Below are 22,091 nucleotides of genomic sequence, written 5' to 3'. Positions count from 1 at the left end.
CACAACATGTATAAGACACACCTACAATGACACATATAGACAAGTAACCGGTGTGTGTCCCGATAGCACACAGGTGTAGACACAGATCTGTGAGCTCTGGAAAGGTCACATGACAGAGCCACCCCTAGCTGTGGAGCAGGCCTGTAGGTTCTGCCCTGTCTGCTCCCCTGCATCTTACTACTTCTGTGAAGTGCCACAACAGGCTGCCTCTTATTGTACTTTAAGGGATGGCCAGGAGTTGGGGCAAGGATGAGTGGGAAACAAGGGAGAAGGATCCTGATGGAACCCACCGCTGGGAGTGCAAAGAAGGATATGGCGAAGACAGAGAAACAGGAGGCGATGGTCTTTCCAACCCACGTTTGGGGTACCTTATCCCCATAGCCAATGGTGGTGACTGTGACCTGCAAGGAAGAAGGACTGAAGTTAGTGGCTCGAGAGCTGAGAACCTCAGAAAGAACACCAGCCCCAACCGAGTGTCTTGATGACAAGAGAGACCAGCCTAAAGCCCTATCCACCAGGATGGTGAGGTACGGTTCTGTGAATGTGTCAGGGACATCAATGGAGTGAGTTGGTTCAGGTTCTGAGTCTCCTAAGTCCCTCAACTCTTACTGCCACAGAAGGCACAGTGCTGGTGTTGCAGAGAAGTTGGGGGTGTGCAGGACAGGCAACAGCTCTGAGCCCACCCACAGGGGCCAGGCTTCCTGCCCCATCCCAAGGAACCCCCCCCCACCCCGTCCTGGCCACCGAAGTAGCAGTGCACTGGCCCCCAGGAGGCCGGAAGCTCCCACTGAGGCCAGCGGTCCACAAAGCCCCAGGATGGAGCTGATGTGCTGCTTCCTGTCACCAGCCCAGGGATCCAGATGTTTCATTTTTCCTTTTCAGAGAGAATAAGACAAGGCACTAGCCTTCTTCTCGGTGGGAGATCAGCGTCCAGGGTGTGCAGTGGGACAATAGGAGTGAGGGGCTGCTCCCCCCAAGCCACCCCCTGCTGACATCTGAGGTTTGCTCCTGGGGCCTCTAATGAGGGACTTAGGGGCCCACCCTGGCTGAGCCTAACTGCTAGGTCACACGATGAGGTTGCCTTGGGCCTGCTTGGAGAACAGGGTGGTCACACACACTCACACACAGCCATCGGGGTCATAACACACTGTCCAGGTGAGCTCTTCAACTAAGGCAGGTCAGTGTGGTGGGAGAGCCTGCCCATTTTAGGTCTTTATAGCCTGCTCACGCTAGAACCTCAACTGTCACCCGTCTGGGGTCAGGTGACAACCACCTGGCCAAGACCTACATGAGAATCCCCAAGTGACCCCCTAAGTGACAAGTCAGCAAGGATGGGGCCTGGGGAATACTGTCTAATAGACTCCAACTGAAGTGAGGCTCAGAGAGGAAGCCTCAAGATCCTCACCCCCAAACCCCACCCAGCATTGCCCACTCCATTCCCAGACAGACTGCTTTGGACTCATGGCTCTTCCCCAGTGGCCACTAAGGAGGAAGGAAAGGCGAGAGAATCATGGGAGTCAAAAGTGACTAGGCACATATGAATAGACATGGAGTTACGTGCTCACAGAACAGGCAAGCACTCTGACCAGCTAGAGCTGGGGAGCAGAGGACAAGGACATCAGGAGTAACCCCACAGCACTAAGATTGACCCTCTGGCCAGTATGCTAACAAGTCATGAAGCAACAGGTCGGTTTCCCTGGATGGTAAACAACAGAGCAGGCCACAGCTGGGCTCAGGCCCACCACTGGGCCAACCCTTCAGTGCTGCAGCAGGCAGTAGAGGCTGCATACTGGTGTTTCCCACAACTGCCCACATGAAATCTTCCCCACAATGTCATTGTCCTTAAACAAATCCACACTGCACACAAACAGAGGGTCCTCTAAAGGGACCACCCTGTTCTACATATGTGGGCATACAGTTGTAAAAAAAAAAAAGTGCCTCACATAGACAAGGACACTCGCTCACACCCACATACACATGAGAAAGCAATCACACCGACTGGGATGAGGCACCGTGAGGGTGCACATATATGCTGCGTAAGTTCACAAAGGGGTCTAGAGGACACACCCATGACGGACAGCCAGGGAACATGCTGTCCAGAAAGCTTATATGCACACACACCTGAAACCGTTCAGATAATGTAAGCTGAAGCCGAGCCACTCCTGGGACTGAGGGCATGGCTGCCAGCAGGCTGCTGGGCGAGAGGACTCAAGAGAGCTCCTTCCCAGAGGGCCTATGCCCCACATGCGAGAGCTGTCCCACAGCTGCCTTCTCTAGGGAGCCAGACACAAGACAGGAGCTACTCATGAAGACAGACCTGGGGGAGCCAGTGAGAGTTCGAGGTTATCTGGGATATATGGCTTATTTGAGGCTAGCCTGGGCCACATGAAACCCAGTCTAAAGGGGAGGGGGAGAAAGAAAGGAAGTGGGGGAGGAAGGAAGAAAGAAAGGGATGGAGGGAGGAAAGGAGGGAGGGAGGAAAGAAGGGAAGGAGGGAAGAAATGAGGGAGGGAAGGAAGAAAGGGAGAGAAGGAGGGAGAGTGGGAGAGAGAGAGGGAGGGAGAGAGAGGAAGGAAGGAAAGGAAGGAAGGAAAGGAAGGAAGGAAGGAAGGAAGGAAGGAAGGAAGGAAGGAAGGAAGGAAGGAAGGAAAGAAGGAAGGAAAGGAAGGAAGGAAAGGAAGGAAGGAAGGAAGGAAGGAAGGAAGGAAGGAAGGAAGGAAGGAAGGAAGGAAGGAAGGAAGGAAGGAAGGAAGGAAACCATCTATAAAGTTGGAGGGGGTATGGCCTAGATGGCAAGAAACAAGTGAGTGAGAACTCCTTATGCAGGCAAAAAGGCCTCAGGCCTTTTCCCTAAGGTCTTAGCTGACTCTCCACTCCTACGATCAGTAGTAGGAAGGACCCAGTACAGTGGTTCTGAGTGCTGTCCAGCCCCCTGCTGGAGGGCACCTAGCTACTAGGACCCTTTTCCTTCTCATGGGCTACCACAAACCTTCTAGTTCAGGAGTCCTCACTCCCAGGTTGCCTGGCCCAGTCAAGTTGTTTTTCCCAAAGTCACAGACACAGCCACTCTGAAAAGGGTAATTTTATAGAGCTATCTGGAACCTATCCTCAGCGGCCAGATCTGCAAGTCTCCTGAAGAGATTGGGAAGGACTTCCAGAACTGGTGGTGGTACCTAGTCTCCTTCTTTGAGTCTGGAGGTGGCCTGTCCCAGAGTCTCCAACCACAATCATTCTCAAAGCTCACCTTCTGGAGCCTCACTGACTTAACTCTCATCTATACCCAATGACTAGAGGTACCCGAAGAGGCTAGTTGGCATGCCTAGGGCTCCACAGATGATGCCTGGTGGATGTGGGGTGCAAGTACAGCTTGGTCTCTAGTTGGTTTCACACTGTGTCACCCTGTACCTCATGTTCCATTGCTTCCTGATGCTGTCTGCTTCCCCCAGGTGAAAGGGCGTCTGGGAAGCTCTGTTCCTGAGACTCGCACAGGCACATCATCAACGGCATGGACTAAAACCCTATGCATCATCATCACCTAACCTGCTGAGTCCATGTATTAAATCTAGGCACTGGTTACTGAACAGCAACCACGAGAAGATGGATGTGCTTCATAGACTCCTAGTCATTCTAGAAAGTCTATTAAAAGTCTAACACTTCCTTGGGAAGAGTTCACTAGCAAGGGTCCTAGCAGGCCCTTGGCCTTTGCTGCATGATACTCCTAGAACCTACATGGAAGAGGAAAGGGTAAGGTGCTACCATTGCTGGCCTCTGCTCTGGCCTTCCCTCCTCCATAGTCAGAATAGTCTTGAAGAATGACACCTCTCATGAACAGTTTCATAGGACCTGCATGTGGCTACCTAGGAGAACTCCCCACCCCAAGGCTCTTCTTGCCTGGCTCTTCAGGATGCAGTCCAGCCTGGGAGGAGGGAACTTTCCAGAGCCTCCAGGTAAGGACTGAAGCACCTTCAGAATGAGTTTTTTAAGGGACAGAAATACAGGGTGGGGTTCCAGCCCATTCACTTGAAGTTCTGTATTTAGCCACTCTGGGTAAACAGAGCCCAGCAGCTGCCTGTTTTCAGAGACCCCCAGGCACTAAACAGAGGAGCCCGTGTTCGCAGAAACGGCATTTTCCTGTACTCAGACCGCAATACAAACAAATGCATTCTGTTTCAGGGGTAAAGGAAAGTCTGAGGAGCTCCCACACTTGGATACTACATTAGGGGGTTCTGGGTTCTGGGGACCTCACACTCATGTGTGTGTTCCTACCAGAGGAAAACAGTCCATGGAGCCTTGCTTTTTAGCTGCTGGAACCCATAGCTGATAAAGACAGGGACACCCCACAAAATGCTGCCCGGATTCCTACATTCTGGACTTACCTGTGTCCACGTGGCTTACCTCTCCCCACCCAACACATAAATAGACTATGGTCTTTTTCAGAATTACAGCTCCCTTCTGGGCCTCCTGCCCCTAATCCAATGATGTGTGTCCATGTGAAACACAAAGGATGCTAGGGCCACCAGAAATCGGACTTAATAACAAAAGGCCCTCTCTAGAGCCTTCCAAGTGAGCGTTGCCCTGCTCAGGCCTCGGCTTCAGAGCCATGGGGCCTGAGCAGAACAGGACATACTGAATCTACCTGCTGGCAGGAGACAGGCTTTCCAGCCCCTCTCTACTTGCTCAGTGAACAAGCTCTGGCCAGCTGAGGACCCTCGGCTTCATCACAGCCTCCGCAGGCTAACAGGGTGAGAGATGTTCCCACCTGTGCAGGCATGCTTCTAGGCCCAATGCCTACCTCAGTGTACCTCAGGGGAAGCTAGTCCAGCTCCCGGGGTTCAGCCAACACCCTTTGGGAGAGGGGAGAGGGCTTGAGGTCTGGCCTGGGGCAAGTACAACAGATAGAAGACGGTTCTGGCATTCAGAAAATGCTCTCGCCTGGGGGTGCTCACATGATCCCCACATTAAACAGATGAGGAGCCCAGGAACAGGGCAAGGTGGGGCCATACTCCCCTTGTGGAATGAGGGAAGACAAAGGAGATGACTGTTCATTGGCTCAGGGCTACATTACTCTGAGCCCGGCTGTCCTGTCCTGCAGCACTCAAGTTCTGATTACCCTAGAGGTGCCAGGAACACAGCCTTGGGCTGCTCCCACTAGACAGCTGTGGAGACAGTCGCTGAATGAATGGGGGCTGGTGGCCCCCTGAGCTGGGTGCTGGGGGAGAGGGGGTCCTTGGGCAGCCAAGGGCACAGGGCCTCACAGAAACAATAGCCAGGCCAGGGTACATTGTGGCCAAGGCCTGGGCTGCAGCTGACAGAGTAGGCTGGAGCACCAGTGCCAAGCTGGGCACAAAGGGGCCGTGTTCCCGGCTGGCGGGCGGATGTTTGCACAGGTGTGGGAGTGGGGGCGCCTCTCTGCCGAGGGCTGGGGGACCAGGGGCCGGGGGGGGTGTTGGGAAGCAGCTCCTGCAGGAGGCTGGGAACGTAGGCAGGGCAGCGCCAAGGCTGGGTACTGCTAAGGCTGGGCATCACTTATCAGCCACCCTGTGGGCAGTGCCTCAGCCAGCACTGCCTATCTCCCACCAGAAAATTCTGGTTTGGAGTAGCCTGCCCCCCATGTAGGCCCTGCTATATTCCTGGGCTGTGTCCTTTTGTCACAGTCAAGCTTCCTGCTAGACCAATGAGCTCTCCTACCAATCCTGCTTGGTCCTTTCATACTAGGGTATCTTGGGACATCGGCCCCCTGAAGGGTAGGCCGAGGCTGAACCCAGAGCCTGTCTCAACCTGGGAGCTTCTTCGCCTGTCCTTACTTCCCCTAATTGTTTAGAATGCTAGAAACTTCCAGGAAACAAACTGACTCAGCCAATGTCAAGAGCTCTTGCTGTGTTCCCTGCTTCCTGGGAACACGGGAATTGTGGGCGCATGTGTTTGTCCAGCTTCCCATCTGTACCCCAATCTAGAAGCTCTGAGAGTAAGCAGGCCTCGAGACTGTTCATTCCTGGCTAGGGTATTCAAGGGGCACTCAGGTTCCCACAGTTCTGTGCTGCCCCTTTCTATAGGCTGCCACAGTCCAACCAACCTTCTCACCAGCTTAGTAAGCCCCAAAATCAACAGACTGAGAATGCCAGGTGGGACGGAGTTGGTTCCAGTATCCTTGATGCCCTGGCAGCTCCTCCAGGCATGATGGTGTTTCCCTGTATAACATCTGGACAGTCTATTGCCTTCACAACTGGGAGGATGAGATACAGTTGAAGTCCTGGGTGGCCCACACCTGCTCTGAACTGCCTGATCCTGTCAGGTACTTGTGGTTCCCCAAAACTCGATGCCTGGACAAAGCCTGCTTCCAGAGGAGGACCTGAAGGCCACGTGGCAGCCATTAATTTCTGGAGGATCCTGACGATCAGAACGCCTCCTAAATTACCTTAACCAGAGGCCTTTAGACCAGGAGCAATGGTTTCTGGGTCATGAAATGTACCTGGATTTCTTCAGCACCATCCTCACCTCTGCTCTCTCTGTCTCTCTGTCTCTCTGTCTCTCTGTCTCTGTCTCTGTCTCTCTCTCTCTCTCTCACACACACACACACACACACACACATACCTACATGCACACACGCATTGGAACATTCAACACTAGCATGAGAGGTCATCTGTCACACACCAGGCTCCACAAAGACTGGCAGCTCAGCAAGTTTGAGTCACCCTAACCCAGGAGGCTCTTGGCCATATTCATGACCTTAGGGCCCAGTTGGCAGTCACACTACAGCTGCCTGGGGCAGTGAAAGACTTTACAGATCTCACATCCAAAAGCCCCTGCTTCTTTCTCCCAGCTCTCAGGGGCCATGATGGTATTATGCCATTGCATGCTTTGACCCTGGCACAGGCGTGCTCCCTGGGTCAGCACAGACATCCCTGCACTCTGAGCCTAGGATCCTTCCATGGTAAGGATCACCACAAGGTTGAGGCACCAAGTGCCAGTATGCAATCCCTTGTCCCACCAGCTAGATGAGACAGAAGCTGAAAGATAACAATCTTCAAATTTCAAGACAGGGACCAGAGAGCACTCAATGTGGCACACAGGGGGCCCATACTGTAATCTGAGAGTGTAAAATTTGTGCTTCAAAAGGCTTTTAATACTGGGGTTAGTAGTCTCAGTGGAGGAGGCAAAAAAATAAAAAAAAAAGAAATTGAGCAAATAGAGTCCAATATCCTAACTGTATTGCTCATGTCCACGTGTCCCCTACCTGAGACACCCCAGCTAAAGGCTTCAACTTACCACCCCCCACCACAGAGCATCTGCGTAGCTGCCAAACTCGATGCGGCCGGACTCGTTCACTGCATCTTTCTCAGCCAGGTAGACAAAGTAGGAGGAGAAGATAAGACCCAGAAAGCCAATGTACAGGGTGGTGATCAGCTCCTGGGGACAGAGAACACATCAGCCATGGTCACATACCCTGTAGTCCACAGCCCCATGAGTGTGGTGAGAGGAATGCCTTGATAGAAAGTTCTAGAGTTTGCTAGATCATATACTGTGTTGACCGCAGCAGGCTATACATGCAGGAATCACCTTCCAGAGTAACTTAATTTTTGCAGCTCCAGAAAGGGGCAGGGGTAATGCCACCTGGCACTGAAGCCATCTGAGCTATCACTCTGAACCAACCACTTGAGTCCATGCAGCCTCCTTTGTTCCCATGACAGGATGGTGCTTAGAGCCAGCTGTCCTCAGCAGACTCTCTGAGTAAAAGAGTTTCCTCCGGGAGGTGTTTGAGACACCAAACTTGACTTCCTGGGCTTGATTTCAGGGCTTCATCAACCTGTTCCTCATCTTACATTTTCTACAAGACCCAACAGTCTTTTGTCCCAAGCTGGAGGGAAGGTGGCGGCAGCTCTACATCATTAGCTAAGTATGCTGGCACTGTAAACGTGAAGTAGGTTCAGGCTGGGAAGGCTCTGGGGTTCTGGACCCTGTCCTCAGACCCATATGCCTTGGTCCCTGTCTAGCCATGGGCCACTGAGCTGGGGTCCAGGTGCTAAGATACCACCACCCTGAAACCTGACCCTGGGAGTCCCCAGCGCTCCTGCTGTAGGCTGGCCAGTTTCTGTCCTGCCCACACCAGGCTCACTCACCTGGCGGTGAATGAAGACTACAGAGCCCAGGAGCCTCCAGGTGCCCCCCTGGCGATCAACGTGCAGCATCCGCAGGATCTGAAGGAAGCGGATGCCCCTGAGAAGCAGGAAGAGAGGGGCTAAGAGGGCCATGGTGGTCACAAGCATTTGCTTCCTATGTTTCCCTATCTATCCCCAACCACCAAGTCTCCAATGGGTAGAAGAAACATGTATCATTTTGTACTGGGGCCATCTTGCTTCCCATAGGTGCTGATGAACCCTGTCTCCAGGAGTCCTTCTAGATGGCCTTCTTGAGGAGGCCCAGTACCCACATTACAACCACATAGTCCAGCTGTCATCTAAGTCATTGGAGCTAGGAAGTGTTGGGGGTCACACCTTGAACCCAGGGTTTCCTACTGTCTCAATACTATGAGCTATGGCCACCCTGCCCCTGCCTCACCTACCTCGAAGGACACAGGTAGAGGTAGGAAAAGACTACAGCTTAGGAGGAGGGGCCTTTGTGGTAGGCCCTGCCTCACAGGGAGAAACGGAAGAGCCAACATACCTGATAGCTGATGTGGCGAACACTTGCCCTTTGGAACCCACACAGAGGACAACCATAGAGGCCACAACCACGATGAGGTCTGTGGGAAGGGCAGCTGGTCATTACTTCTGGCATCCAGGAATCTAGGAAGGGTGTGCCACCAACCACATGGGGGGGAGGGTGCCACTAAAGCAAGATAGGACCCAACAATCAAGGGCACAGGAACAATGTAGGTGAGGAATCTATGTTTACACATCTGCGTCTTTACCCAAGCAAGAGTAGACCGAGCCTAAAAGGTCTGTCAAGCCATGCTGAGCAAGGACAGCCAATGAAGCTGTGTCTCAGTCCCTGGGAACTCTCTGGGGATGACTTGAAATGGGAATGCCCTTTTGGAGCCATGAGCATAGGGTGGAGTGTCTGCAGGAAGGGTAGGCGGGACTCACCAATGATGGAAATGGGCTTCCGGGCAAAGCGTAGCCGGCCCCAGATGCCCACGTACTTGCTGCGGCAGCCTGCAGACCAGAGGCGGACCACATACTCTGTCCCAAAGAACACCACCAGGACGATCTCCTGAGGAAGACGGCAGTAAGCTTGCATCAGAGGCTACCAGCACTCCAGCTGGACCACCTACAGCAGACTACCATGCCAGGAGTGTTTCTGCTGAGACACCCGGGACTAGTAGGCTCAGGTATCTGTTTGTAGTAACAAGTGTTGCCTATGAGTAGCACCTACCTGAAGAGGCCAACACACTGAGCCCAGGGACACTAAGAATGGATGCTGGCCAGCCACTGCCCTCTGGAGAAGACTCCACACCAGGGTTGAGGTATAATGACTGGGTCTGGCAACACAGTGCTGGCATCTGTGTTGTCCAGCTTCATGGTATCTACAGAGCTCAAGCCCTGCACCTGAAAGTGAGGGTTCAAGGACATGGGTCTTTGGAGAACTATCCCCCACTTTCACCTCATAGCTCTACCTCATACTGGAGACACCATACCCACCATCTGTGGCCTTTACTGAGGTCTGAGTGCAAGAATCCTTCCAGTCTATCCAGAGGTAGTAGAAGAAATAAAACAAAGGGCATGGGCAACATCAGGTGTAAAAACAGCTCCCCTAGCTCACTTCACACAGAACAGGCCTCTCCCGGTGTACACACACATGCTCTGAAGTCAAGAGTGCTTTGAAAGAGAGGGGTTTACAAGCTAGAAAAACCCAGGTTATCATACAGGTTATTGAGGTGGATGGACAGATGGACAAAAAGGTGAGTAGATAGAAGAGTAGATGAGTGACTAGACAGAGAAATGGATAGATACATGAGTGGATGGATAGATGGATGAATGGAAGACTGAATGGAAGAGTGGATAGATGGGAAGACAGATAGATGAGTGAGCAGGTAGGTGTATGGGTGGGTGGGTGGACAGACAGATGGACAGACAGACAGATGGGTGGGTGGATAGGTGGGTGGCTGGCTGGGTGCATGGATGGATGGAGAGATGAATGAATGGATGGATGTGTGGGTGGATGGATGGTTGGTTGAGTAGATGAACAGAAAAGTAAATAAACAACAGATACACGCAGGTGACTGGTGTGAGAAGCAAGTTCAAAAACAAAGAGGAGCCATTAGCTCTCTTAATAAAACCAACAGCTAGACAGAGGACTCCTGCCACTGGACCGAGCCTCTGACCGTGATTTAGAATTCAGCTAGCAGCAGTCTGTCACAGCACTGGTCGAGAGCTACTGTGCTGCTTCATGTTCACACAGCCTTGACACAAATTGAAGGGACAGTCACTAGAGGCCTGGCAATCAACATGAGAGAGATCAAGATGAGGCTGGGGTGGCCTCATCTTGCCTTTGATTGGTGGATAGCCTTCCCTTCTCCATCCTTCACTATCTGCCTCCTTGGGTGTCACATCCAAAGATCTGCCACACGCACAATATCTGGAGGGTGAGGCAGTGGCTGGCTTGCCATGGAGTAGTGATGGCAGGAGACCTGATCTGGGGTGCCCATTCTCTGCTGCCAGTCTGGATTCTTTCCCAGTTATGGCTACAGGGTCATTATCAGAGGGACTGCTGAGTGAAAATCCCCTTCTTGATTGCTGCATCTCTGGGCAGCTCAGTCCTTAGTCCTGCTGTGGCATTAAAATGTGAGTGGCCCATTACAAGTGGGTGATGAGGGTATTTGATATAAATATTCATTTCATGTGAATTATAGCCCACCATGGCCCTCAACATCTCCAGCCCTGTCCCAGACCTGTGCCACAGCTCCCAGCCAGCCTTCATTGGTAAGAGGCCCATGGGGAAGGCCTGGGGTGAGGAGGTGAAACCACTCCCACATATGTTAGGGGACTGTGCAAAGCCACAAACCCACGAAGCCACAAAGCATTGTACTGTTCAGGCCTGCTTCCAGCTGGCTCTCTGCCTGTCTCCCTCAGGAACCTGGCCCTGGAGGGGACTTCTTCCTCTGCCAGGGTGACACTGGCTGGCCCTGCCACCACTAGTCCTCTGCCAGAGTGTCCACCATGAGTGGAGGCTGAATACTGCCCATCATATACAGATGCTCTTAATTAAGACAGAATAGCACAGCACCTGGCTTATGTTCTGGGCAAGAGCAGAGACTGACGGAAGGCATGAGCTTGGGAGATGATTGCACCTCCTTCCTTTGAACCATGAAGTGGAGATGTGGGTATGTGTGGTGGCTAAGTATGGGAGAGCAAGTGGGCGCTGGCAATGATGAGCCCTGTTTGGCTAAGGATACCAAGGAGAAACCATAGTCTTATTCACTCCAGTCAGCTCAATATTAGCCTGTTGAAGGAAGGAATGAACAAACAAACAAATGAGCGAACAATGTGTGAGCAGCTGGGGTGTAGGGATATTGATTAATCTTTGTTTCTTGAGAACCTGGGACTGTAAGGTTGTTGCCCAAAGTACTGTGTGCATCTTTGATCAACATTAAAATATACTCCCAGTCCCCACCATAGGATGTGACTTCATGGGAGACAGCATGCCTGACCATGGGAATCCCAATACTTAGTTACAGTACTATCCTAGGCAGCAGGCCTCTGTCCTAACTCCATGTGCCATGCATTGCCCAGCTGGCTGATAATCTAGTGGGGTTTTCTCATTTCCAGATGTTTGTCATTACTCAAATACGTCCTAAGCAATGGCTTCTGATGACTACAGGTGCCCTCTGACCTAGTACTTGGAGGGAAACCCATTTTGGGATTGTCAATGTGAAACAGCAAGACCTCCCTCTTACACAAATCTCCAAATCCTATTCAGCATGTGGACACAGTGTGAAGCCTGGATTCAGGGGACTTGAGCCCCATCATCCCCTGAAAATGTCTGGCTAGTTAGGGGATGTCAGGGCAGGCAGGGCTGAGTTAATCAGTAGGGCTCAGTGCCTGGTAGGAAAAGAGGCTGAAGAAAACAGCCCTGTCCTGGCTGGGACATAGGCAGATCCAGTGTTAGGACAGACATAAAATGGTCTTTATTACCACCAGTTGTGCATGTATGCTGGAGCTAGAAGGGGTGGCCCTCAGACCAAAGGTCTTACTGGGACTCCAGTGAGAGGTTGGCATTTGGCAGAGGTGTGAGTCTGTAGGAGACACACTATGGGACAGTTTGACTCGGGGAACAACACCCTAGTCCACAGCAGGGTTAGGACCTGCAGAAAAGATCCCAGGGTTGATGCCAGCTGTTTTCCCAGCATGATCACCCCCTTCCCAGGCAGGGCCAGGCCCAAGGTTCACCTGTCTTATAATAGTAATCCAGGCACATCCGCGGTGCTGAATGGGAGGCCTCAAAGTTCTCAGAACACATAACACATAAATACCTGCTACTCCCCCATTCCCACTCCCATGGTCCACTTGAGGTCAAGGACTATGGGCTATCACCCAAAGAATCTCATGGTCAAGTGCACCTCTAGACCCAAAACACATCACATCCCCTGGGTTCCTAATGCCCTCAGAGGCTTGGTGTGTAGGATATACTCTCTTACCACCCCTACCTTCTAGCCCCCTGCTTTGCTTAGGCCATCCCAGCACCCCAGACCTTGTAACAGCCCCCCCAAGCCAGTATGCTCCTCCACCAATAAAAGTGCCAACCCAAGGCACTCGGCATTATCCAGCCCCATAAAGGGCCCCCCAGAGGAATCCGCATGCTGCCAGAAGTAAGGACTCAAGGCCAGGGGACATTGATGGAGTGTGGCCCTGAGCTCTGTCCCAAAGACATAAAATAAAGGGCTGTCCTTGGGACAACGAGCTTGAGCTGAGACAAAAGACAAGAGAACACAGTGGCCCTTCCCACCCTGACCACTGTTTCTAGAGCTAGGCTGAATCCTGGCTGTGAATGGCTTTATGACTAAGATGCCTGTGTCAGGGATAAACTGCAAGCATAAAGCCTGTAGCTCTTTCTGGATTCACCAAGACTGGGCCACCATGCCTCTGTTCACAGGGAAGAAAGCTGATGAGACTAGGAGATTACTTGCCTAGTGACTCATGGTAGGAATAGACAGACTTGGGCCTAAGGCAGAGGATCTCACAGGCAGGGTGAAACATGGTGTCAGGTTTGGGAGTGGACTCTGGGAAAATGAGGCTAGTTGCCTCTCAGAGGACCGACTAATGACACGTGGGCATGATTCCATGCATGAGGACAGAGGAGGTTTGGGGAGTGGCCATGAGTAGGATTAGTATATACGAGTCGGAGTCTTGAGGGATCAGGGTCAGAAACCAGTATGTAACAGGAAATGGCCTCAGATAGAGGGTGACCTAGAGACCTAAGAGCCAGTTACCTGGCCAGCTGTGACAGGAAGTGTCCCGAGTAAGGATAGAAGATGAGCCTGGACCATCTGTGGGTCCCAGCAGCCTATCCTGGTGTTCATCTGTGCATGGCAAGAGAACTAGTGATTATGCAGTGAGTCTGGGCTGAACATAGGCTGGAAGAGCCCTGAGGAGATACAGGAACCCCAACTTCAACACACTGGTGCTTGTCTCCTTTAGGCCCTTGAGGAGTTAGGGAAGGACTGCTGGGACCAGAGCCTAATTGCCATCTACCCCCCCTGAGGCTGTCAGAAACAAGAGGGGTTGCTCTATTGACATACAAGTGCCAGAGCCAACAGCAAGAGGTTTGGACAGGCTCTGAAAGGAACAATCCCTACAGTGTACCTCTTGAAGCATTCTGTAGTCTGTCCTTCTGCCCATGTGCTGGTCCCAGCTCACATGATGTACCCTCTGACAAGACCAGGAAGCAGACACTAGCCACAGTCTGCTTATTTCCCATGCTAGTAAGTATGGAGAACTGTATCTCAAAAAAGTGATTCATATAATTTAAAAATTATTTTTAAAACAAAGCTGCAGGAGCTTAGACTCAGTTGATAGTGGACTTGCCTAGCCTTCATACACCTCTGGGCTCTATTCCCAGCTATATAAACCAGGTGTGGTACTATATGCCTGGACTCTCAGCACCAGAGGGATAGATACAGGAAGTTTAGGGTCATCCCTGGTTAGGTAGACAATTTGAAGTCAGCTAGACTAGATGAGACCTCGTCTTAAAAACAAAAACAAAACAAACCATAGACAATAACAACAAAAACGTGTTAGAAAGAGTGAGGACCTGAATGTGCAGCTGTTTGGAGAAGACACACAATTGGGAAAGAATGTCCACAGAAATAGACAGTCTCTGTCACTAACTGCTGGAAAACAAACCAAAACAGATGCTGCTGTGTCCCTCCAACCTCTCAGAATGGCTAACTGCAAAACACGGGTAATGACAACAGTGGCCAAGGAGGCAGAGAGGCAGGGCTATCACACATGGCTGCCTAAGGGGGACACTAGACCCATGGTGCTAGAAGCATGGCTCCCTGGTTCCCCAAGTCATGAAGCATGGAGTTACCACCCACTAGTTTCTGCTCAAAACAAGGCTCTATCTTAATTTTAACAAAAGGTGATAACTCAGAAAAAAATACAATTGCTGGGCTGGAGAGACTGAATATAGTTGGTAGAGCACTTCCTTGGTGCTGCTGAGGCCCTGAGTTAAAACCCCAGCATCCCACAGAAATGCATCAAAAAACAAAACAAAACAAAAAACAAAAAAACAAAACAGAAGGACCATTAAAAAAAAATCTTCCACAAAACCCAGCAATTCTACTTTAAGTGCTACACCAGAAAGATAAGCAAGGCTTTGAGGAGCTTTCTGTACCCTGTGTTTACTCTGGCAAGGTAAACAATAGCCAAAGGCAATGTCCACCAAGAGAACAGAGAAAACAGTCTCCAGATTCAGGAGGGCACATAATATCTCTTCAGAAGAAGTATACTCCAATGCAACACAGCATGGACAGACCTTGGGAACCTTCTGTTGAGAGAAAAGTCCTGAAAGATCCTGCTCCCTGTACAATCGTAGGCCCCCAAGTTGCCAAAGCCACAGGGACACAAGGCAAGATGAGGTGGCAGGGCCTGAGGAGTCAGTGTTTAACGAGACCAAAGTTCATGTGAAAATGGAAAGTTCTCAAGGTAGATGGTGAGGACTGCTCACAACAAGAATGAGCCTCATGCCCCTGAGCTGAACACTTGGACATGGCCAAGATAAGAGATCTTACATCATGCATATTTTAGAAAGGGAGACAGTGGCAAGACACTTGCCGCTCAAATCTGTTGACTCAAGCTTGGTTCCCAGACCCACATGATAGAAGAACAAAACTGATCCCTGCAAGTTGCCTTCTGACCACCACGTGCATGCCCAGATAAACACATACACATGCAAAATAAGGCAATAAATGTAATAAAACAAGGCAAGAGATAGGAAGGGGAAACGGCATGGAGCCATGAAGCTCACAGGATCTACTGCCTGCAAAGTACCAAATGGACCCTCACCATGGCTTCCATTATAAAGAGAAGAGAGACAATGGTGGAGCAAAGGCAGGAACAACCGAGGATTTAGGTTCTCTTTACTCTCATCTCACTACTGCAATGATAGAACACGTTGATGCATGGGCTCGGTGGCTTCCTGAGCTCTAGATGCTGACAGGGACATCTGGGCACAGACATACTGTCTCTGAAAACTTCATGGTGGGAACTAAAGTTTTCTCAGTTGACGGGTGGACACAATTCTCCCAAACTGGACCCAAGTGGGCTGCGAGGGATGCAGAAGACAAAAGCTTGGCATGACAGAACTTCTGGCTGTCCTGGGAATAGCTGTCACACACACACACCCACTACACGTGTGGTTGGGGGTGACCAAGGCAAAGGAAAGGCCTGCCCTGAAGCGCTGAGGTAAAAGTAAAGGAGGTCTATCTATCTGGGTGAAGCTGCAGTAAACAGGGAAAAGGCCGGCACAAAGTTCACAGCCTCGCCAGCCCCTCCTTGAAGTACCCAGGCATCTCTTCTATTGTTTCATTTTATCAGCTGGCGAATCCCATTTCTGGAAGGGTGGGGTCTAGTTCACTACAATCACTCACCTGTGAGCCACAGCAAAGCCACCGGGGTGTAGACTGACTCAGCCCAGCTGCCTTGGACCCTCAGATGAAAGACACTTTTTTCTTTCTTTCTCTTTTTGTTTAACAATCAAGGGAGCTCAAAGATGCTTATCATGAGTGTTCAGTGTCTCTGATGTTACCGTTTTATTATCGTTTTCATGAAAGGATAATTTGAAGGCTGACTGGAAGATTAGCTACTGCAGATGAAGGGTTGGCCCGAGTGGACTGAGGCCCTGCAAGAGGACCGGCAAAGCCAGATCACAGGGTCAAAGGCCCAGTCAGTCTCCCTGAGGTCCCTGATTCTAGACAGTATGACATCTCTAGGCCCCCTGTAGGCTGCCAATCAGCACTGAGGTGCCTTGGGAAGCTAGGGCTGGGTCCTTCCATTCTCTCATAGCTAGGAAACCTGTAAGATGGCCATTTCCTGAGCCAGGGGGCTTCCTGTGTGAGGACAGTGCCCTCTCAGCACATGGCCAGCCAGCAGACTTTGGGGCCAGCTGTTCTGACTCTACGTGGGCCCCAATAAGCCATAGAGAGGGCCAGCCTTGCATTCTCGGGAGGGGCAGCTGGCCGGAGGCTCGGTGCCGGCATGCAAGCTGCTCAAAGCACCCTTTGTTCAGGTCCTGCCTGTGGCCAGCTGCTCCCAGCCGCCAGCCTATGCTAAGAGCCTATGGGCCCCCCGGTGACATGTGCTGGGCACAGCTGGAGCCCTCAGGTCATGCTCACTGCCCACCCTGGGGAGGCGTCAGCTAGTCCTAGGTGACACAAAGCCTTCAGGGACTCGAAGGAGGCACAGAGTCGGGTCCTACTGACTGTAGACAGAACCAGGACCCTGTGGGAAAGTGGCCATTTCTAGAACAGCCCATTCCTCTCCAAATGCCCCGGGAGTCATGGGTACCTCAGAGGCCATAGCTGAGTCCATTTGCTCACTGTGTTAGAGATTCCTGTTGGTAGGCAACTTTTTAACCCCTCTGAACGGCAGCTCACAACTTTGATTGGGGACCCCTCCCCCCATCTCACGTGAGTCCCCCTGGATATCTAAGATAGCTTGGAGTTGGTTTGCTTGCTTAGCTAACAGGGGATATAGGTTCCTTCTGCACCAAGGGACCTCTCCCAATAGTGACAGTAAGCCAGTGGGGCCCTGGGGCACAGTACGACACAGTCAGGAAGCAGGCATTTCCTCAGTCCAGCCATCAGGAAAGCTAGTTCGCTGTAAGACAGAGCTGGAGACAGAAGCCCTAGCTCTGGGAGTGGGCAGCAGGGTCCCTCACAGGCCTTCTTCAGTAGCCAGCTCCCAGTGGCACTGGTCACAGATCAGCAGCTGCTGTGTCCACACCTATTAGGGTGGACCCAATTTGGGGGCAACTCTAGGAGACACAGGGCCACTTTCCCCTGAGAACCAGCCCCAACTGCCAGCTGTCCAGGCAGCCTTTCTCCACACTGGGCAGAAGAGGCGATGAGGCTTGCTCAATCACCATGGGGACTGGCGTTCCCATACACCGGGTAGCCAGGCTCTGAAAGGAGGCAACAGCTGTCATCTGGACCTCCCGTCATGGACCCTACTTCAGCAGGCGGCATGAGGCCCAGTGGCCACTGCTATCTGGGAAGCTTGCATGGGACCAAACCCACTGGGGGTGTCTTGAAGGCTGGGCATCTCCCCTGATCCACATGCTATGTCTAAGCTGCCCCCTCTAAGACTCCCAAGGGGTGCTGAAGCCCATGTCTCCCTTTCCTTTATGGTCGAGTGCCTACCTTCTGGCCAAAGCTCAGCCACCTAGGGTCCCCTGGTATCATCCCCAACTCTCACACTATTACGGTATAGTGGCCAATCCAGCAGGACCTTGGACATCCCAGCTTGCACAGTAACAGACTGTCCCAATGAGCTTCCTGATCAGCGCTTCCTTCTGGGATGTCCAACAATCTTAGGAAGCAATAAAAGTGTAACTAGGTTGCCCAGGAGGACCCTTTTGTGCATAATAGGCCAACAGGTCAGCACTCAGCTTCTGCCCCAACCAGATCCCTAATGCCCCACTAATCACCTACTGACACTAGGATTGAACAGGAGACAGGTGGGGCAGAGTGATGATAAGACCGAGAGTAGACTTGGCTCACACCACTGAGCTAGTTGATTCTTGGGCCCATTGTCATCAGGGAAAGTCCTTCTCAGCCTGGAGGTTTCCAGGCCTCAGCCTTGGAATAAAGACTGCCCACCCACAGGGGGAAGGAGAATGACCCTGTGGTCATTTTAATTTTCTGTGTGCTGCCGGTGGAGGGCTGTGCACTACTGACTAGAGTTACATGCGGTTCAGGTGGTTTAATGAGCCGCCTCCAGCCCTGGGACCCAGCTTGCTGCAAGCCAGCAAGGTGGGGGTGCTCATGCTCTACCTGCTCCCCTCCTTCCTGCTTGGGTGTTCTAGAGGTCAGGAGGCAAACATGGGGGTTCAGTGGCCTCTTGATGCCTGGTGGGGGGAAGGGCAGATGGTGTCAGGATATGTATATGGACCAGCCCCAGAAGTCCCTGCCCAGAACTGCCTCATCAGCAGGCTCAAACCAAGCAAATTCACTGAATCCCTCCAGGCAACTCCTGGGTACTTGTGACCCAGCCCCTGATAGAGAGAAGGCAGCCTGGGTGCTCTGTAAGTATGTATGTGCATAGAACAGGAGGCAATAACTTTTATTTAATGAATTTCAAACTATGTGGGGTTGCAAACACCAGAACTGAGGAGAAGTGAGACGTGAAAATGAAGTATCTGTGGCGATGGGGGCAGGATGGAGAGACCTTGCATTAAGAGAGGTCAGCTCCACATAGCTGGCCACAGCTGCCCCGCCTTCCGTCACCCTGCTCAGTTTCTCCCTCGAGTGGAGAGTGCCTTTCTATCCCTGCTAAGACTTCTTTTCCCCTTTCAATATTTTAACCATTTGTTTCTAGTCGTATTCATTATTTTTTCTTTCTGCTGTCGTCGTTGCTGCCATTGCTGAGACAGGGTCTCATGGAGCCTACGCGGGCCTCAGCTTCTAAGAAGCCAAGGATAAGCTTGGCCTTTCAGTACTCTTATTCCACCTTCCTCTCCCCAGTGCTAGGATCATAGGTGTGCACCACCAGGTCCAGTTTATACGGACAAGACTGAATCCGGGGCTTTGTGTGGGCTAGGCAAACACTGTATCGGTTGAGCTAAATCCCCCGCCCTTGCAGTTGAGTCCGGATCAGAGAACATGAACAATTGTCTCAATAGCGTAAGGCACGTTCTTTCTTTTAATATGAGCTCCACACGTGACTGGCTGCAGAAGTCTTCCACGTGTGCAAAGAAACAGAGAACACCCACTACCGGGCTCCAAAATCACAGAGATAGGTTGAAAACCTGGTCCCCATATTCCTTTCCACTCCTGCCCTGGAATCTGGGCTTTAAGATCAAGAGAGCAGAGCTGAGGCCAGTATATCCTTGCCGCACATCCTGTCTCTTGGCTCCTGTCTCCTGGAATGCTCACTTCTGCTTTCTCTCTCTCTCTCTCTCTCTCTCTCTCTCTCTCTCTCTCTCTCTCTCTCTCTCCAGATCAAACCCAGGCCCCTGCATACACCACGCAAGAACTCCACCACTGCTCTTGTGGACCGCCCTTCCCCCTTTTGGAATGTTCATTTCTAAAGTGGAGCTGTGAGAAAGCCACACAGAGGGGGTAAACAGCCTTGGAGGTGGATTTCCCCACACTACCACCCCTGTGCTGAGCAGAGAGGTGCCAGCCCCAGAGCTGTGCAGCCTTCAAGCCTGGAAGTTGTGCCCCGGAGGCTGTCTGAGGGTGCTGGATTTTTGAAGGTTTTTTTTTGGGGGGGGCGGGCGGGGGCGGCGTGGCTAGAGATAAAAGCAGCAGTTACTTCAGATTCTGTTAAGACTCTAAACCACCTACTTGCCTGTGTTCCCCGCATCTGTGCATCTGCTCAAAGCCTATTCTGAAACAATTGCCTTACAATACCTGTCATAGTTAAGGTTCATCGTCAGCCTGATACAATCTTGACTGATCTTGGAGGCTGGCCTCTGAGCATGGCTGTGAGGGGGCCTCTCTTGAGTATGCTCATTGGTGTGGGGAGACCTGGGTTCTATAGGAGAGGAGAGTGATCTGGGCAACAGGTGTACGTATTCATTGCCCTCTTCTTTGGATATGGACATCATAATGTAACCAGATGCTTCAAGTTCTTGCTGCCTTGACTTTGCCACTCTGATGGACTGTAACTTGGAGCTCTGAGGCAAGAGAAACCCTTTCCCTGTTAAGTCACTTTTGCCAGGGTATTTTATCATAACATCAGGAGAAGATAATCCCATGCTGTCACCATGGGTACCCTTCTTTTCCACGCACCATGTGACGTTTCACAAATATTATGTTGTATGATGTTTTCATATTAATGATTAGGCCTCACGCACACTAGCTCAGGCTTTCGTGTTTACAACCAGCTGTGGCCCTGCAGGTTTTATTCTCTATTTTTGTGGGCAATTTCTTTGCATATCTCTTGCTATCCTTTTTCAACTGTCTGTCATATTTGCTTTACTAACTGTATTGGATACATCTGTTTAAAAAAATTTTTTTAAGTCATACTGGGGCTATATAGTCACTGGTAATATGCTTTCCTGGCATGCATGAGGCCTTGAGTTACATTAGCCCCACAAAATTAATTTCTTACAAACAAAATAAAACCCCATCTGTGAGTCCTCTGCTCTCTGGGAGATGTTTGGATATCTCCTTTTGGAAGATGAATTTAGGACATTAATATTTAGTATAAAACTGAATACATCTGATTACATTCTTTCCATCCTTACTGGTGCTATGGTTTCTTGTGTCACCCCCTTTTCCTGGCAGCCGCTGTGTTGATCAGTGCTGCCCTTCCTGCTTATCTCACAGGCCAGGACATTTTACTGTTCTCTTTCATTCTACCAGACCCTTAAATCCAGAACTAAGTCAGCTCTTATCTAAACACACTTTCCACAGCACTTATTTCTTGAGACTTTTCAGTGGTGAGACAGCCGTCTGTGTATGGCTGTCTCTTCTGATCTCCATCAAAGGCTCTATGGAGCCACGTCCTTAGAGAAAGGCACGGCTTAAAGCTTTTTTGTCAAAGTCCAGGCAGTAGGTGCTTAAGGCTCTGTGGGCCACATGGCCTCCACCCTGAAGTGGAAGCGACAAGAGACAGCACATCCACAAGAATTTATGCTATGTGCTCATAAAACTTGATTTGTATAGACATACCGGCAGCCTGTGGACCAAGTTCACAGACCTCCTGGTTCCTCATCCTCTGGTGGGCGAACTTTATCAGGTAAATGGTATCAACAAAGGTTCCTGTCAACATCCCCACCCTCAGGACTTCAGTAATGTGACCATATTTAGAAATAGGGTCTTTGCAGATGTACTTTAAGATGAGGCAACAATGGCATGGGGTGTGCTCCTTACCCAACATGACTGACATCTTTACAAGCAAGAAGACATTAAGACCCAGAAACAATGACAGAGAGGAAGCCACATGGATGTGAGGGCAGAGGTTTCTACAATGTTTCTGTACACCACAGAACATCAAGGATTGCCAGCTGCCAGAAAATAGACTGGGAATGGGTTTGTTTTTTTGTGTGTGTGTTTTTTTTTTTCCTCAAGGCTGGAAGGAACCTTCCTGCTAATCCCTTATCTTTGATTTGCATCCCAGAAGAGTGGCGCCTGAACAGATCCAAGCTGACATGAAGACTTGTCCAGGGGCTGGACCAGGGGATCTAGAGATATCTGCACCATCAAGCCAGACATGGCACCGGGTCACCTTTCTCCTTGTGGGTACATTGGCCCAATGCTTGCTCACAACACAGAGAAATGTAGGCTTTAAAGAATGAGCCCAAGTCATTGGAGACCAGCAGGGCTGAGGCAGCAGCAAGGCCTCAGGTATGCTGCGCTGTCTAGGCAGAAGGTGATTCCTAAACCCCTATCCAGCCCCACTATGCATAGACTCCTGAAAACACAG

The 22,091-nt window shown here is 51.1% G+C and overlaps 1 protein-coding gene across 4 annotated transcripts in view; it reads right to left on the bottom strand.

Annotated features, from left to right (window-relative positions):
- Positions 1–22,091, bottom strand: part of Kcnq1 (potassium voltage-gated channel subfamily Q member 1) — a 332,782-nt gene that overhangs the window by 247,199 nt on the left and 63,492 nt on the right. For 2 of the 4 annotated variants that reach the window (XM_021633740.2, XM_060383053.1), the window contains exons 3-7: positions 9,084–9,210; positions 8,662–8,740; positions 8,118–8,214; positions 7,267–7,407; positions 291–401 (exon numbers count right to left, since the gene is read on the bottom strand). In XM_021633740.2, the coding sequence (XP_021489415.1) occupies positions 291–401; positions 7,267–7,407; positions 8,118–8,214; positions 8,662–8,740; positions 9,084–9,210 (555 nt within the window). The remainder of the gene's footprint in view (positions 1–290; positions 402–7,266; positions 7,408–8,117; positions 8,215–8,661; positions 8,741–9,083; positions 9,211–22,091) is intronic. The other 2 variants (XM_060383061.1, XM_060383057.1) reach the window with 2 other exon arrangements.

Source organism: Meriones unguiculatus, chromosome 1, assembly GCF_030254825.1.
Source record: "Meriones unguiculatus strain TT.TT164.6M chromosome 1, Bangor_MerUng_6.1, whole genome shotgun sequence".
In the NCBI taxonomy this organism is placed as follows: domain Eukaryota; kingdom Metazoa; phylum Chordata; class Mammalia; order Rodentia; family Muridae; genus Meriones; species Meriones unguiculatus.
The sequence above is the reverse complement of the archived record's forward strand: the minus strand, read 5'-3'. Positions and strand labels throughout refer to the sequence as shown.